At 40.3% G+C, this 15,897-nt stretch overlaps 1 protein-coding gene across 1 annotated transcript; it reads right to left on the bottom strand.

The window, feature by feature from the left end:
* Positions 1-401: 401 nt before the first annotated feature.
* On the bottom strand, positions 402-13,342 carry LOC104507491 (rho guanine nucleotide exchange factor 10-like; the record flags this gene model as incomplete). Its single annotated transcript, XM_010148798.1, has 6 exons — positions 402-516; positions 1,716-1,832; positions 5,004-5,167; positions 7,829-7,885; positions 8,968-9,042; positions 13,175-13,342. Coding segments are annotated over 6 exons (696 nt in total), but the record flags the coding sequence as incomplete, so codon positions are not given.
* Positions 13,343-15,897: the final 2,555 nt, after the last annotated feature.

Below are 15,897 nucleotides of genomic sequence, written 5' to 3'. Positions count from 1 at the left end.
CTAGCCGGAGTTAAACCACCACAACATTGTTGTAACAGCACTTTCCTGACATTCAGGAATTACTCGATGAAGGGAACCGGACAGACTTAATACCTTAGCATCATTTCCACACTCCCATATACCAATACTTAGACAGCATCTATGACACTGGTGGGATTTTGTTGTTGTTGTTGTTGTTAAGTGGACCCTTCTCTGTGGTCTTCAGGTTACTCAGGTTTTTGCCCCAAACCTAAAACTACTCAAGATTCATTGACCATACTGTCATCTGAACAGAGTATTACACCACTGAAATAAAGCCGACTTCATGCATCCAGTACTCAGCTCCCAGCACAAAACCCTGCTCGGACATTCGCGCTCTCAGAAGTGACTAGAGTAACAAACACAGCGTAATTGGCACATACCTTGAGAAATAAAAGATTTTGTTCTAATGAAAGAACGACCCTTTTTCACGGCTGCTTTTGTCTTCTCGAGCCCATCTTTGGTACCTTCTCTAGCTGCTCTCATAAGCTTTTGCATCTGCAAGATAAAAAATACAGTCTACATGTTCAGTGAATAATAGGAACACGTTTGCGCATACCAACCAGAATACTTTTGATCACGTTATCTTTAAAAAGAACACAGTCAAGTAGTTGAGGCTATAAATACAGCCCAAAGTCAAAGGAACATCAGGTACACAGATCCATCAAAGCTTAGATCTGAGCACCTGTATTTTTCCTTAATAAAACCAAACCTGGAGAAAGGGACTTCATGGCAATTTGTATACAAGCCTAAAATAGCCTAAGTGCTTAAGAACCCTTTTCCATCAAACATCCAAATTCAGAGTAGTGTCAAATGCTCAGATTTACATTATATAATAAATAAATACTAGGAACAGGCCATTAATGGGCAGGGTTCTTGTCCATCTCCCAATGCTCCACTAGCTCTGTCAAAGACAATCCCCTAGAACCAATTATATATTAACTATACTCTCAAATTAACACTGTTTTGCAGAAGATGTTACAACTAATGATTTCATTAATTGAAGAAATTAATTTATTTAATTAAGAATTACATAATTTTATAGTACACTACTACAGCAAAAAAAAATTTCATGCAAAAAAAAAAAAGCATTGTTTTGCTAGGAAATGTTCATTAAAAAGAAACGGCTTTGTACTCTTGCTTTCCCCAAATGCCACCATGACAAAAAAATGCCTGCTACTGTCAGAGCCGTGCTGACATCATCAGCGACATCAGAACACAAACAAAGCTGTCTTCCAGCCATCAGGTAATTTATGGGTTTGAGACAAAGCTTTGAGCAAAAACCCAGCCTTTTCATACTGGTTCCATTCAGAATGGAGGGCAGTGAAATTCTGACTCCCACAACTTGATCCATTCGTGGCTGGTGAGCCTGGGCCAGGCTAGCCCTGCAGAGCTCTCCAGCGTCTCAGGGGCGCTGGGGTTGCACGCCTGGCTCATGCTCTGGAATGAGGGCACCACTCAGCAGGGAAGGACAATGCCCTATCTCATCGTCTGGAACCATTACCATTGAAAATCAGCTTGAGAAAATGTCCTTGCAAAGCACTTTTAAGACAAACCGCATAATAATCTAGCACATTTAGAATTCATTTAATACAAATTATTGCTCGCTTTTTCAAGTTATTATTAAAAGACAACATTGTCTGTGTTGGAAAAGCAATCATTTAAACGTAGCTAGTTACAAAAATCAACTACACTACCTTCAGCTCATGTTTTTGCTTTAGTTGCTGAATCTCTACTGCTCCCACAGTGTTTGCCATCAAATCTTTCATCTTTTTTTCATAATGCTCCTTTAAACGCGTTAGGTCATGAGAAAGCTATGGTGTATAAAAAGACACAATCTTTTCACAAAGCCTGCAGTGCAAACTTCACACTAAAGCAGCCACGTGTATCATGCATGTTGCCCGCTCTGCCTATCGATGCACAGACAACCGAGGGAAAATTACCACTTAGGGAAGCTCCAACCTGACGAATGGACCATCAATCCTGAGCATCGGTGAACCTTCTGAAACTCCATCGGGTGCCTTTCTGCTACGCCGGCAACTATGTAAAGACCAGCTAAGGATAAGCTCACTGCTTATGAACTATACTGTGCAGATCTCTTACAGACTGTATGAGGACAAAACATCAGCTTTAGCTACGAGCATCATTCATTGGAGCACAAACCCTAGCGAGTATATTTCTGGCTATTCTTCACAGTGGTGAATCAGAGGCTGAAGAAGCTGCAGAGGATGCTGGCACCTGAGAAGGTGGCGATCAGCAGTGCCAGTGAGTTGGGTAAGGAGACACTAACAGGGGAGGATGCACAGTCTGTAGTTCCACCATGCACCTATCACAGCCTCACTGTATCACCAGGGGTGCAGCCATCTGGTACAGGAATATATCCAGTTGCAAGGCAAGGAAACTATCCCACAGAAATGCTCTGGAATACTAATTTACATTTGGAATACTAATTACCATAAACAAGCCAGAAAAATGTAACCAGAAAAAACAAGGAAAGTATTTGGTGCACCCTGTAATAGAAGTCCAATGGAAAAACTCTCAGCTTGATGTCAACAGAGTTATCTGGCAAGAGATGAAAGCACCAGGAAAGAGAACGCCTACTGAGTTGAAAACACAGGGATAGGTCCGGCATTTAGCTCCACTGGGCTGGGTCAGGATGCGATCACCTCCATCATGATGATTCTGGCACTACAGCAGCACAATTAAGAACAGCATCTGGTTCACAGGCTAGAAATATTTAATTGCACAACCATCTTCCTGACTTCAAATAAATAAATGAGTCATAATGAAAAAGTGACTTCGAGGAAAGGCATACCAGCACTTAAAATTAAAAATCCCACCTCCAACCTTCCCCTACTTTTCACCAGAGACTAAAAATCACAAGCAAGGCAAGTCCTTCATAGGCTCTGAAAGACTATAGAAGGAGATGGGCTGGGAAAGTACTGTACATCCATCACAGGACCTGAGGAGAAGTGAGAGTTAGTACACAGAACGGATAGAGAAAAAGTATGAAGTGGAGTGGTTTCTGCCTGTGTTGAAGTGCTGGTGCAGGAAGAGCTGAGTTTTTTTTGTTTGGGTTGGTTTGGGCTTTTTTTATTTTGGGTTAGGTTTTTGATGTTTTGCTTTTTTGAGGGGTTTTGTTTGTTCTGTTTGTTTTTTGGTTTGGTGTTGTTGGTTGGGTGTTTTTAATTTAATTTCAGCAATCCTGAAGTTCCCATCTTTCCTCATTCTCTGCCAAACCACTTCTTCTCTAGTTTCCTGACTTCACCTCCCAGTAACCCATTCAGATGTAGCAGCTTCTCTGACTTCTCCATCCACCAACTAACATGTTCCTAGTCTTCTCATCCTAATCCTCACAAGGCAATCCTCAAAGTCTTTTGTCACAGGCCTGGAACAGCCAGCTATGAGGCAGCACCCTGGAGCACACCTCTCTCCTCCCACCCCACTTCAGTCTCTTGCTCTGACACTCTGTGCTTGATCCTGGCACCAAGAGTCTCAACTCCCTGCCAACAGTTTCCTGCAACAGATCAAATTATACTTAACAAGTGTTTAAAAAACAGCTTTAAACCTTGCTTTGTGCACATGTGTAAATAGATTGGTGTGAGTATGGCCAAAGCTGAAGCTACAGATGACAGGAAAAGATTTTTAAAAAAAGAACAAACCAGAAGCCACGTTAATTTACACACTTGCAGGCAAAGTTAAACCCCAGTCTCTTAAGATAGTGTAAAAAAGAAAATTAGAAAGGTAAGAAAAAAAAGAAAAAAACAAACTCAGTTTTCTTCAGTTTAGTTAAACACTCACCAGAGAGAAAACAGCTGCAACAGCTTAAACATGTTCTAGTCAGAACAAAACAAAACCAGAAGATGAGCTTTCAGCTTACAAAGTGCTGACTTGGGTGGGCTCAAGTCTTGCAGTAAATTCCTCACTCCCTGATTTCAGAAGGGTGGGCAGCAAGATAATGTGTACACAGAAACTAGAGGGAAACACAATGAGGCTTTTATACTCATCAGTAAACCTGCAAAATGAAAATAAGGGTCCCATGGAAGATGACCCTGGCCACAACCCCAACATCCCCCAGCCACGGGGTGCTGAAGCAGCTGTGACATGGCCCTTGGGTGTCCATCCCTAACCAGCACAGACTATGGGGCCTGAGGATTTGGCAGTGACTCTGGCCCTGCCCTGCCCCACTGTGCCCTCCAAGCACCGAGCAGGAACCAGCAGCACAAGGCTGCCCAGGCAAGGTTTCCCACCCACAGAAAGGGCACGAGGGCAGAAGGAGAGGAGCCAAAGCAGCAGGAGCCTGGGAGTCCAGGGCTCCTCCTGAAGCGAAATCAGATAGCCACACCAGCAGTGTCTTCCTGCCTCACGCGCCATGGATGTAGCCAAAGATGCTAGACCAGAGATGTGTCACAGATGGATCATTTTAATCACACCACCTCTCTTCTCTCATTAACAAATGGTACAGACTTCTCTTTGATCAAAAACCCCTTTTATTTTCAGGGCTTTTTTAAGCTTAGTCACCTTCAAAAATCCAAAGTGATAAAGATCTAAGACAGAAAGGTAGGGAACAGTGGTGAACAGTTTTGTGACTCTTGAGCACCTGAAGGATCACAAAACAAGTCTTGTCAGGCTTACCCCTATTTGTTCTTCACATTATTTTCCACATTTATTTACCACTTACACTAATCCAGCAACTGGAAAGAAAGAAAAGGTGAAGAACTGCCCACAAGCACAAATAATCTCATTTTTATTTCACTTTTAAACAATTTGAGTGTTTTAAGAAGCTTTTGTTTAATATTTTCATCTTTCCTTTTTCCTGTTACATTTTGTGGTGGACTGTCACTGCCACACTGATTCACATCTCCTTTAAAAGGATGCTGGTGGCCTTTGAAACTGAATTGAGGAGAAGGGAAACACAGGCGAGAAAGGCAAGTGTTGGAAATCAGCGTAACCTCAATGACTAAGCAGCACTGTGGGATACATACATGTTTCTTGTGGTTGCCTCGCAAAAAGGAGCTGGGAATTCCATTTTTACACTCAGAATCACTCTGTTCTTCATAGCTTTCAAACTCACTTGAACTCCACCCATATTCCAGAGAGCTGTTTCCACCATCATCACCATTTTCAACATCATCATAAATCATTTCTTCTGCAAGAATTAATCAAAATTAAAAAATCTACACTGAAATTTGTTTGTTTAAACACCAAAAAACTTGTTCACGATGTACTATCAAGAACTATACAGATTTTTGTACACACATTTTTAAATGTAAACGAAATCCAACATTCAAACAGCCAAAGTGGATTGTCTTTGTTGAAACAGAATAATAGAAGAGGACAGTGTGATGGGTACACACCAAAATAATTTTAAAAACGTGTCCTACTCAAACTACACTGCTATGTCCAAATCCCATAACATGTTTTGGAAGATATTTAAAGGAAGTTGGGACTGTAGCTGTGAACATGTCGGCATGGAGAAGCAGCATCCTTCAATTTGCAAGCTTGCCATTCGTCCCAAGGAACAACATAATCAGCTCAAGTGACAAATGCTAAAACATTGCGAGAATCAACCCAAAAGGTCACTACTTCAAGCAGAACCAATCAGACCAAAGTACCAAAAAACGTGTTACGCTACAATATTTTTATGACACTTGCCATTCTTGCAACTCCACCAGTCAGAAGGCACCTCCCACCTCTGCAGGTTACCTTGGCCATAATCTAGTCCTTATAAGAGCTTAAAGTATTAACCTTTTCAAGATACAGAAAGCCCTACTGCAGAGGCTGACCAAAATATCACCTGTCAAAGACATGGGTCTTTTCATCAGCACAGATGTCAAGAATGACAAACTGACTCCAAACAAAATGGGAAATTTTTAGTGCCAATTACTTATCAGGAAACAGGCATGTGCTCCACATCCTGCATCATTTCTCATTACAAGTAGAGAATGGTGGACAATTCTGCCAGGGATCCCTATTGTCAGAGGTTGTAATACAACATTTAAAACTGTCTCATATTAAATACAGTAAACAAAAGTTGTGCTTTCACTTTAAGATTGAAGTTTTACCTAAATCAAGAAAAAAACATGTACTCAAAAGAAAAGCTGACATGTTCTACACATCCATCTAAACCCGGGATTCTGTGATTTAAAAACTACATTTTGACCAATAATATTATTTTAACATTAACTTTTTTTTTAGTAATTAACAAAAAGGAATCTTTGCTACTTTGGAAGAGTCAAATTTTAAGATTTTTTTGTTTTAAACCTCCATGCATATCAAGACTATCCCTAAAATACACTTACTGAAGACGACATTTTAGTAGTAATCTAGTAATCTATCCACCACAATGAATAATTTAAGAGAGTCATCATAATAAGTCAAAATAAGTCAAGACTTATGTAAGTCAAACTTTTGCAATGCCAGTCATTTGGGCAGGATTTATCAATGATGTGGTGGACATATCCTGTCCACATGCTGATGCAGACTGAGTTCTGACTGTGACTTTTCTGGAATAATCATGACTCCCTGACAAAGTACACAAATAAAAGACAACAGGATCATAAAGATACAAAGATGAAATTTCCCTCACTACCTATTTTCTCAGAATCTTTCAATGTCTTTGGGGACAAACAAAAAGCCAAATTTTTCATCAGTATCTTCTGACCTAAACTGAAAATTCTGAGATGCTCAGCAGAGCTTTGGTCCACGACCCATATCTCTCCCCAGCTCAGCCACCTGGCCTTGGTGTACACACTTTCTGACTGAGCAGCGACACAGATGTCCCTGCCCAGCGCAGCACAGTCCACTGAGGGACCTTCCAGTAATAAAAGCATTCAAGTCACAAATGTAACATAATCCTTTCAAATAATAAATGAAACTAATTTCAGTAATAATTTTCAAAACACCTCGCCTGAACGCTGTAAAGACAAGAAATGAAAGTGTTACAGTTTTAGAGATAAATGTGGTTTTCACACAAAAAAGCCTAAGTGTTAAGGATTAGAGAACAACTTCAGTATCGAACACCTTCACCCTCTGAGAGCCATGACAAGGAGGTGCCGAGTTCCTAATAAGCCGATCCACTCAAACACTAAATCAGAGAGTAGCAACCAATCTTTAAGCAGTTTTCACTATAACCAGAAACTGCAAAACAAATCTGAGCAAGAGCTCATTGAAATAAGCTTCTGGAGCCCTAGCTCCACCATTTCCAGCAAAGGTAAAATCTTGGCTCCATCAACTACCTTAAGATATAGTCTGTCCCTTCCAAACATGGTCAAACCATCAGGAGATGGAGCACTTCAAAGCTGACATAAAACACTTCTGTAGAGTTACAGACAGGATGGTAAACAGCTACTCCGAATCTCTTCTTCCATCTATCAGGTATTTTTAGGTTGAAGGGGGACTTTCAAGTAAAAAGCAGTTCTCTATGTAACCGTGACTGATGCATTATCTACATTATTTAACTATTTAAACCACCCTTTTCCTACCTACCTTGCCTTGTTAACTCACTATAGCTACAACACCAACACTGTAATTCCCTAATATACAGAATATTCAAGTATTCGGGACAGTATCTATAGAATAAAGCAAAATTCAACTTCTGAGAAGAGTGGTGTAGGAGCCCTGTTAAGAAAAAGTCTCTCAAGAGTTAGCTTAATTGTGAACTTTGTAAGCCCAACAGATTACTGACACAGTATTCATTCCACTGATACATATATTTTAGGTGCTTATGGAATTATATGCATATATACTGAATAGACAGATTCATCATTACATTGCTTTCAACATGGGCTGTATAACAAAGATCTCAAACCTGGTTCAGAGTCTGAATTTTCTCTTGGCACATCATCATAAATTACTTCATCTGGGTCTGAAAGTAAAACAGAAAAAAAAGACAAATGAGAAAACCCCTAGCATTTGAATGGGACCAAAAAACGGTATTTGGACAATGCCCTTAACAACATGCTTTAGGTCAGCCCTGAAGCAGTCAGGCATTTGGCCTAGCTGAACACTGTAGGGCCCTTCCTACTGAAATATCCTATTCTATAGAATTTTGGTTATGTTGGCACATATGAATACAATGGAGACACGTCTTATTCTCCACTAGCATTTTGCTAGTACATCTAATGATCATTCAAATAAATGCACAAAACCACTATTAAGTATTTGTGAAATTTCACACTGCATTGTTTATGATGACCTTTGGTAGCCTGAAAAGAGAAATCCACTTCAACAGCCAACATTTCTCTCCTCTTTTTAGAGCTCTACATGGTAGTGCTTGTTGAAGGCTGCTTGTCACCTTCCTGAAGAGCTGTAGAGAAGCTGCAATAGATGTTTTTTCAAGAACGAAAACTAAATAACAATGTTCATTGTAGTATATTTAAGAGGCAGAACAAGGATGCAAATTCTTCAGTCACTTCAAGCAACATGTAAGATGAACCTCCAGCCCAGTGGAAACAGCTGAGAACAGGCAACATAACCTGTCCTCAAGCCACAGGGTCTCTGTTCTGGTTTAAAACGCAGCTGCCAGCCAAGGGGACACACTAAGAAAAAGTGGCAGTTCCTTCCCTTCCACCTTCTCCAAGAACTTATTTACCAATTATTGCATGAGAACAACAATTCCATATACAGCCACAGAGCAGACTGAACTGGAGCAAATTTCCACTGTACACGTATTGATGGAGCCAACTGATGTCCTTAAGACAGCGACGAAGGATCCCACAGACTTCAAAAAGCACCCCATGGAGAAGTGAACGTTAACTTTATTCTAAAATACACAATTTTATTACACTGCTGTTTTAACCGGTGTGACAGTTCTGGAACATATCTGAAAAAATACAATAAAAGTGAACAAGGAAACTCCTGTGAAATATGTGTGTGCGTATGGATACTTTTGATCACAATTTAAAACTGACCTTCTACAGCTGTACCTCGGTGCTCACCGATACTTACTTTCCATCCATGCTGTATTTGCAGGATCTGCAACCCACTTTGCCAGAGCATCATCCTCTTTCTTGGCCTGGTTATCTTCACTTGAAAAAAAGGCCATAAAATAAAAGCATTAAAAGCTACACCACAACGTTTTTCAACAACAGTGAAAACAAGACAATGAATTTCTTGCCGCCTTCCAGTTCCCACTCAGAGGCTGCTGGTTACTCAAAAACACTGCCTTAGTACGTAATTAGGAGATTAATAATCTATTCTATTTTACAGTCTGACAATTTTAGTTAAGAAATTGAAAACATTTCCTTTTCAATCTGAAGAATTACTTTGCTTTTGAATTCTTCTACCAGAACAGAGAAAACTCTTTCTCAGAAAGCTGTGAAATGAGGGTTGCTCTTTCACTGTAAATAAGACTAAAGACATTCTGGGCTACATCACGAGCCATCGGGCTTAACAAAGCTGTTACCCTCCTCTGGTTGGTGCTGGTGAGGCTGAACTTGCAGCGGCACATCTAATATTGGCTTCCCAACACACTCCCCTTCTAGAGAGTTGTGGAAAAATCAAAGCTACCTCTAGAGAGATGTAGAGAAATTGAAGTCAGGGACTAAAGCACATGGCCTACAAGGAAAGAGGTGGAAGACATGGAGCTTATTTAGTGTGGTCAAAAGGCTGCTACGGGGTGATCCAACGGCAGCTACAACTATCTGAATGAGAGCTACAGAGGTGATGGTGTTGGCAGGCTTTATTGGTTTGGGTTTGTTTTGGGGGTTGTGGGGCTGCTTTTTTTCAATGTCAACTGATACACAAGGGGTTAACGGTCAACAGATTGCACACTGGAAGATTTGGTGTGGACATCAGAGAAAAAGAAAAGAAGATCACCAAAGGGTAGTACAGCAGGGAAGACTGCCCAGGAAAGCCGCAGCATCTCCGTCTGTGGAGGTTTTCAAGGCTCAGCTACCAAGGCCATTGGTGATCTAATTGCTTTTTTGAAAGCAGGTGGCTGGACTACAAGATCTCCAGCACCTTGTTGCAGCTCACTTTGCTATGACTACATAAAAATTAAACCTAGTTCCTTTAAAAGTATCCTGCACAGTTATACATATGAGACCTCAACCAGTGCTGATTTTGGTACACAGAGTTAAGGAGTTAAAAAAATGAAAACAAACATGGAAGCATCACACAAGAAAAATAAAATATTTATCATATGTCAGCTTTCCTAGGACTTAAGGTTTTACAGCTCATTAAAACATGCTGAACTGGTAATCACCTATTTCGTGGCTCCTCTGAGTTTACAGAATTACAATGACCTTCTTCATTTGTTGACTGCATACCTGCTAAGTAGGAAAAAAAAATATAAGCACCAAAATGGTTGGAATAAAACATCAGTGTGGTTCAAATGGTATGTTTTAGCCTAAGAAACTGATTTTACTAGTTCATTGCTAATGAATGATCTACTTCTATACATACTTTTATTCTTAAACACATCTAAAAAAATTTAAAAGCTTCTTGACACTATCCATTTTTGCAAGTGAAAGAACTCAGAGACAGAGCAGTTTGGTATAAGAGCTATTAAGAGGAAATTACATCCCTGATGCATTGAATCCTAATCGTTTAAACTATATTCCTCTACAGGTACTAGCAACCACACAGACATTTGCTATTACTTGCCAATATTCCTAATGGTGGTAGACAGCAAAGGCTGGACAAATAAAGTATTACAGTACATAGCATTACAGCAGAACAGCTGTCTAGCTCAGTAATAACATATTCAAAAGACAAGAAAGAAATAAAGGCAGGATATGGGGACCTTCCTGTTCCTCCTGCTCTCCTGACATTAAGCTGTCAGCTTTGCCAATTCTGTTTACAAAATGGGGGACTGTTCCTGTTTCTGTAATAATCCAGTTATTTCCCTTTCAAGTTTCCTTTTCTGTCTTAAAATTCTACAAAAGGACACAGAATTCATCAAATTGTCTAGGAAAAAAAATCCCACAGCAACTCCAAATCCAGAATGATTTCAAAATAAACAAACAAACAAACAGAAGTGGATATAGAAAAGGGACAGGAACACTCCCAGGACCTAGATAAAGCATGATAAGTTATGAGAAGAAACCATTTGGTTTGACCACTGAACTATGGCTCTGGAAATTATGTCAAGACGTTAAAAAGGAATTGGTGTTAATCATTCTTAATGGTAAGGTAAGACAGGAGTCCTCCCTTGTACTATATGTTGTAACAGAGTGCCAGCAAAACAAAGGTCAAGCATCATTAACTTAAAATCGTTGTCAAAGAACTGACTCTGTACATTTGGTTTTTCTTCCGCATCTTGACTTATCTCAATCCTACTACGGCAAGCAGAGTCCTGTAGGAACTTCTTTTTTTCTTTTTAATAAACTAACATCTTTCTTCTAAGTCTGACAAGAAATTTTAGTCCATACTGCAGGTCAGAGTTGTTTTTCGATTTTGACACAATAACTCCCACAGGCATCCAGGCTGAGTGCTAGACAGGCATTTACAGTACAGCACAGGTACCAGAAGTCAAACAAGGATTCCCCTTCAAATCAAGTAAGATGTGTAAATACGGTACCTTCCTCATCTACAGAAACACTGCGTATTATGACAGGACTGGAGTAGGCTGGCAATATCAAAGGTAAATTAGATGGCACAGCATAGCCACAGGGGACAGGAACAGAATATCCACCAGACAAGTTTGGACTTGCACATTCGTCTTGAGGACTTGGTTCTGGTGATGAGGATGGATCCTTGTCTTGGATTGGTGAAATATTTATGACTGAGTAGGGATTTACTTTGGCTGGAGTGCCTTCCGCAGCAGGTTCTGATGTTCGTAGCTTCTCACAGTTTTCTGAGTTATCAGCCCCTTCAGTGGAAAAATTAAACAACAAATAAATTTTATTTTTCATACCTGTTCAAGCTGCTTAACCTTTCTCTCTGAAAATTTCCTAAACACTGATGTGATCCTTACTATACAAGTTGCTCACAATCTAAGACTCATAAAATTCCCACACAGTAGTCCTATCCTCCCCATTTTACAGATAAGGAATGTAACAGCAGCAAAACAAGCTGAGTTACAATGAAGCCTACAGAAAAACATTAACTGGATTCTAAATCCTTAATAGGAGGATTTCTGACAAATATCCAGGGTCTTCTTTTGCTTGTCATACATGTGAAAACAGCCTTAAACCCAGAAGGTAAAAATCTGGATTCTAAATAAATTTGGAATAAAAATACAAAAAACATGTTAGGAATAGCCATGAGGAGATAAGTTCACTGTAACGATACTCCTCAAAGAACGGTCTTGAAAATGCTCTGTTAAGAAAAGGGGAAAGAAAATAACTTTCCAAGTTTTCCCCTTTGAAAATAAATTATTTTCTGTTACACAGAAGTTCCTGGTATTTCTTGAGACAAGATGAGGTACAGCAGAACCAAAGACCCCTCTGAAGGGAGCTGCAGAACTGCATCCCAAGTGATCAAAAGTTTTTGAGCTGTAGAGTACAACCTCACAAAAGGGTGAGTGAGCAACAATCTTCAGGGAAAGATGGTATTGAAGCTCCAAGTTGTCAAACTACATGGTCACCTGACGAGTTATCTTTAATTGCCATGAGCACAGTGACTCCAAAAGGAAATTGGATCAAAGTCAGCAAAATCAGCTGCTGATTTAAGAAAAATACAGCTATTTCCAGTCTACACCTCAGCACTGGCAACACCTGCATGTGTTGTAACAAGATTTTTACGGTTTAATAGAACAGAACTCTTATTTATGAACAAAATTCATACATTCAGGCTCCATTTAATTTTACACACATCATCTTAAGTTCAGACACCAGTAGGCTTAGCTGCAAAAGCAGCTCATCTCAAGCCATCCACGTGCCATTAGAGGTGCAGAAGCATAACGTTTTCCTGTAGCATGGCACTGTGACTCAGACCAATCCATTTGTCTTTATGGCACACTTGGAAGGGAATCCTCACAGGAATTACATGCAATGGTCACTTGCCTTGTCCAATCTACTGTGAGTGTAATTACCAAGAACATTCAAAGCACCTGTACGGTACCACCACAGCAACCTCTTTTTACAACTATATTTATTTACAAGTATTTTATTTTTTATTTACAAGTATTTTTATTTAAGAAAAGGCATCCTATAATCAGTCTTGAATATTTATTAGCCCAGTGGGGCCACAGCCCAACGGACTGACTTACCTATGGCATTAGCCTCCAGGTGCTCTATGTTATTTCCAGGATCAGGAGGTGGCACAACGGCATGCCTATCAGCTTCTGGTATCTCATCGCCACTGTCAAAGTCAAACTGTTCTCCCTCATCCTCCTCTTCATCGTTCATATCCCTCTCTTTTGGTTCATCCTCTAGAACTGTGCAGAAAGACAGGCATTTAGTTATTTGCTCTTAATAATGATTTCATGGGACCAGTAAGTGTTCCACATTCCAAATGAAGCTTACAAATGAACACCTAGAATTTTTAGTTACTGGAACAGAAAAAAGCTCCTTGACAGGTTGATAACCTCATGCAGTTTTCAATAAATCCTTTTGCGTAAACAATGAAATCACTTGGAAAGCAAGAAGAACCAAAAATGCAAATATCCTGGCTTTTGTCATAACGAACCAATCCCACAATATTTTTAGGAAAACACTTAAGCTGCCACTTATTTAAACAAGAAAAGTTCACAGTTTTACTTCTAATGGGACTTTGCGACTTCATAACGTCAAGTTGTTTTTCATTTCTAACTCAAACTTTGAAGTCTGTGTGCTGGTTTTAGTCAGGACAGAGTTCACTTTCTTCACAGTAGCTAGTATGAGGTTATGTTTCAGTTTTGTTCTGAGAAGGGTACTGATAACATTGGTGTTTTTTTAGTTGCTGCTAAGGGGTGTTTGTACCAATTCAAGAACTTTTTCAGTTTCTGATACCGCACCTGTGTTTCCAACTTTCTCATTGCAAGCAACAAGGGGGGAGATGCAGTTCAGACAGCTGACCCAAACTGACCAAAGGCGTATTTCATTCCATAGAACATCATGCTCAGTATATAGGCCGGGGGTTGGCTGGAGGGCCATGTTAGCTCTCGCTCTCTCACTACTCAGGACCTGGCTGTATATCGGTCAGTGGGTGGTGATCAATTATCATTTGTTTTATTTCTATTATTTTCATTACATAGTATTATGAGTATTGTTATTAATCTCACTATTATATTATTTTATACTCAATTGTTCTTATCTCAATCCACAAGCTTCCTTGTCTTTTCTTCTGATGCTCCTCCTCAACTGGAGGCAGGGGTGGAGAGAGGCGAGTAAGCGGCTGTGTGGCACTTGATTGCTGGCCGGGGTTAAACCACAACAATCTGTTCTTTCTTCTTTCTCAAAATACCAGTGACAGTAACCTTCTTCACACACATCATGAGAGACTGGGTAGACACAGGACCTGCAGGGAGGGAAGCCCAAACCTGCCAGCCGCCTCCCTGCTTCCAGAAGCCTTCACTACAGCTTCCCAGAACAAAAGGCTTTCATCTCTCCCTCCCTAGATCCACCTTAGCTGCTCCCCCACATTCTGGAGTCATCTGTGGAAATTTTTTGGCCCAGCTGACCTTCCTCCCAAGCTCTTCCTCAAACCCATAATCAGTACCTAGCTTTCACACAGGTGTTCAACAATGTACTTACAGTATTATGAAAACCCACCTAACAATAGCATAAAAACATATACTAATCCAGATAAATATGTAAATACACCAGTATGTTATAAACACATACATGAAGTTGATAAGGTTCCCCCCCATCCCCTCTTCAGGTAACACAATATGAAAAACAAGGTCTTCCAAGGACAACTGAATCTCCTGAGTCATGACGATACTATCAGCTTTTCTACCATCCAGGACCCCTTGTGTATCTTTATGATAAAACCCACACAAACCACAGCTCTAGACTGCTTAGATTGTTTTCATTCCTGCCAAGGCTTCTGTTTCTTCAGGCAGGCTGAGCCAGCATATTTTATCACAGCCACAAATAACAAGACCTTTCATGCAGCCTCTCTGTAGGATAAAAGTGAACTAATTGCAAAAATAGTAAGGAACAGAAAAGGGGTTATCCTGCATTTATTCTCATGGTTTACAGCTGAGACAGCAGGACATTTAATTTTGATGCTTTAAAAAAGTAAAATCCTTCTGCATAAAATCAGCCTTTGGATTAAGGCTTTTCATTTTTGCCTTTGTCCATTAGTAATTTTTTTTTTCCCTGAAAGATGCAAAAATTCCCGCAGAGATTTTCCAAGTGATTCAAGACAAGCACAGTATTCATCCTGATTCATCATCCACCTGACTAAACTGTACTACTTGCTGACTGACAGTAATAAGGAAAAGACAGAAAAGAGGGGGATGGTGGTATTTTATTTCTGGAGTGTTTTTTTCAGTTTAACTTTTCAGTGTGTTTCCATACTTCAAATTTGGAAAACCCAAACCTGTGAAACACCGAGTGGTTTTTTGTGATTACCAGTGTGTGAAATGCTGGTCAGTCAAGCAGGCCAGGTGGATCGGTAAGTAGACGGCGGTCACAAGCAGGTAACAGCCAGAAAACCACAACTTCTCACGTACACACACTGCTATCTGCCGTTCCTCTCACTGTACTGTGTAAGTGAACCACAGCAGCAACCACTTCAAATGCATAAAGCAGCTCTGTCTGCACTTCGTATGGTGGGAAGAGGGGGAAGATGAGGTTACTGGAATGAGTTGACCACTTCTGCAGGATTAGGCCAGTAGGGAAACTGAGGCACTGCTGGAGTAAGGCTCAGCTGACAGCCATGAACCCACCTGCTCGCCGGAGGTCTGACTTCAGACATCAGCAAAAGAAAAGCCGTGTACGCTTACGAAACATCAGAGCCACACAGGGAAACATCACAGGAGCAGCAGGCACCGCTGAGGTGGCG

Source organism: Eurypyga helias, unplaced genomic scaffold (genome assembly GCF_000690775.1).
Source record: "Eurypyga helias isolate BGI_N326 unplaced genomic scaffold, ASM69077v1 scaffold2513, whole genome shotgun sequence".
In the NCBI taxonomy this organism is placed as follows: domain Eukaryota; kingdom Metazoa; phylum Chordata; class Aves; order Eurypygiformes; family Eurypygidae; genus Eurypyga; species Eurypyga helias.
Note: the sequence above shows the minus strand (reverse complement) of the source record. Positions and strands in the feature narration are given on the sequence as shown.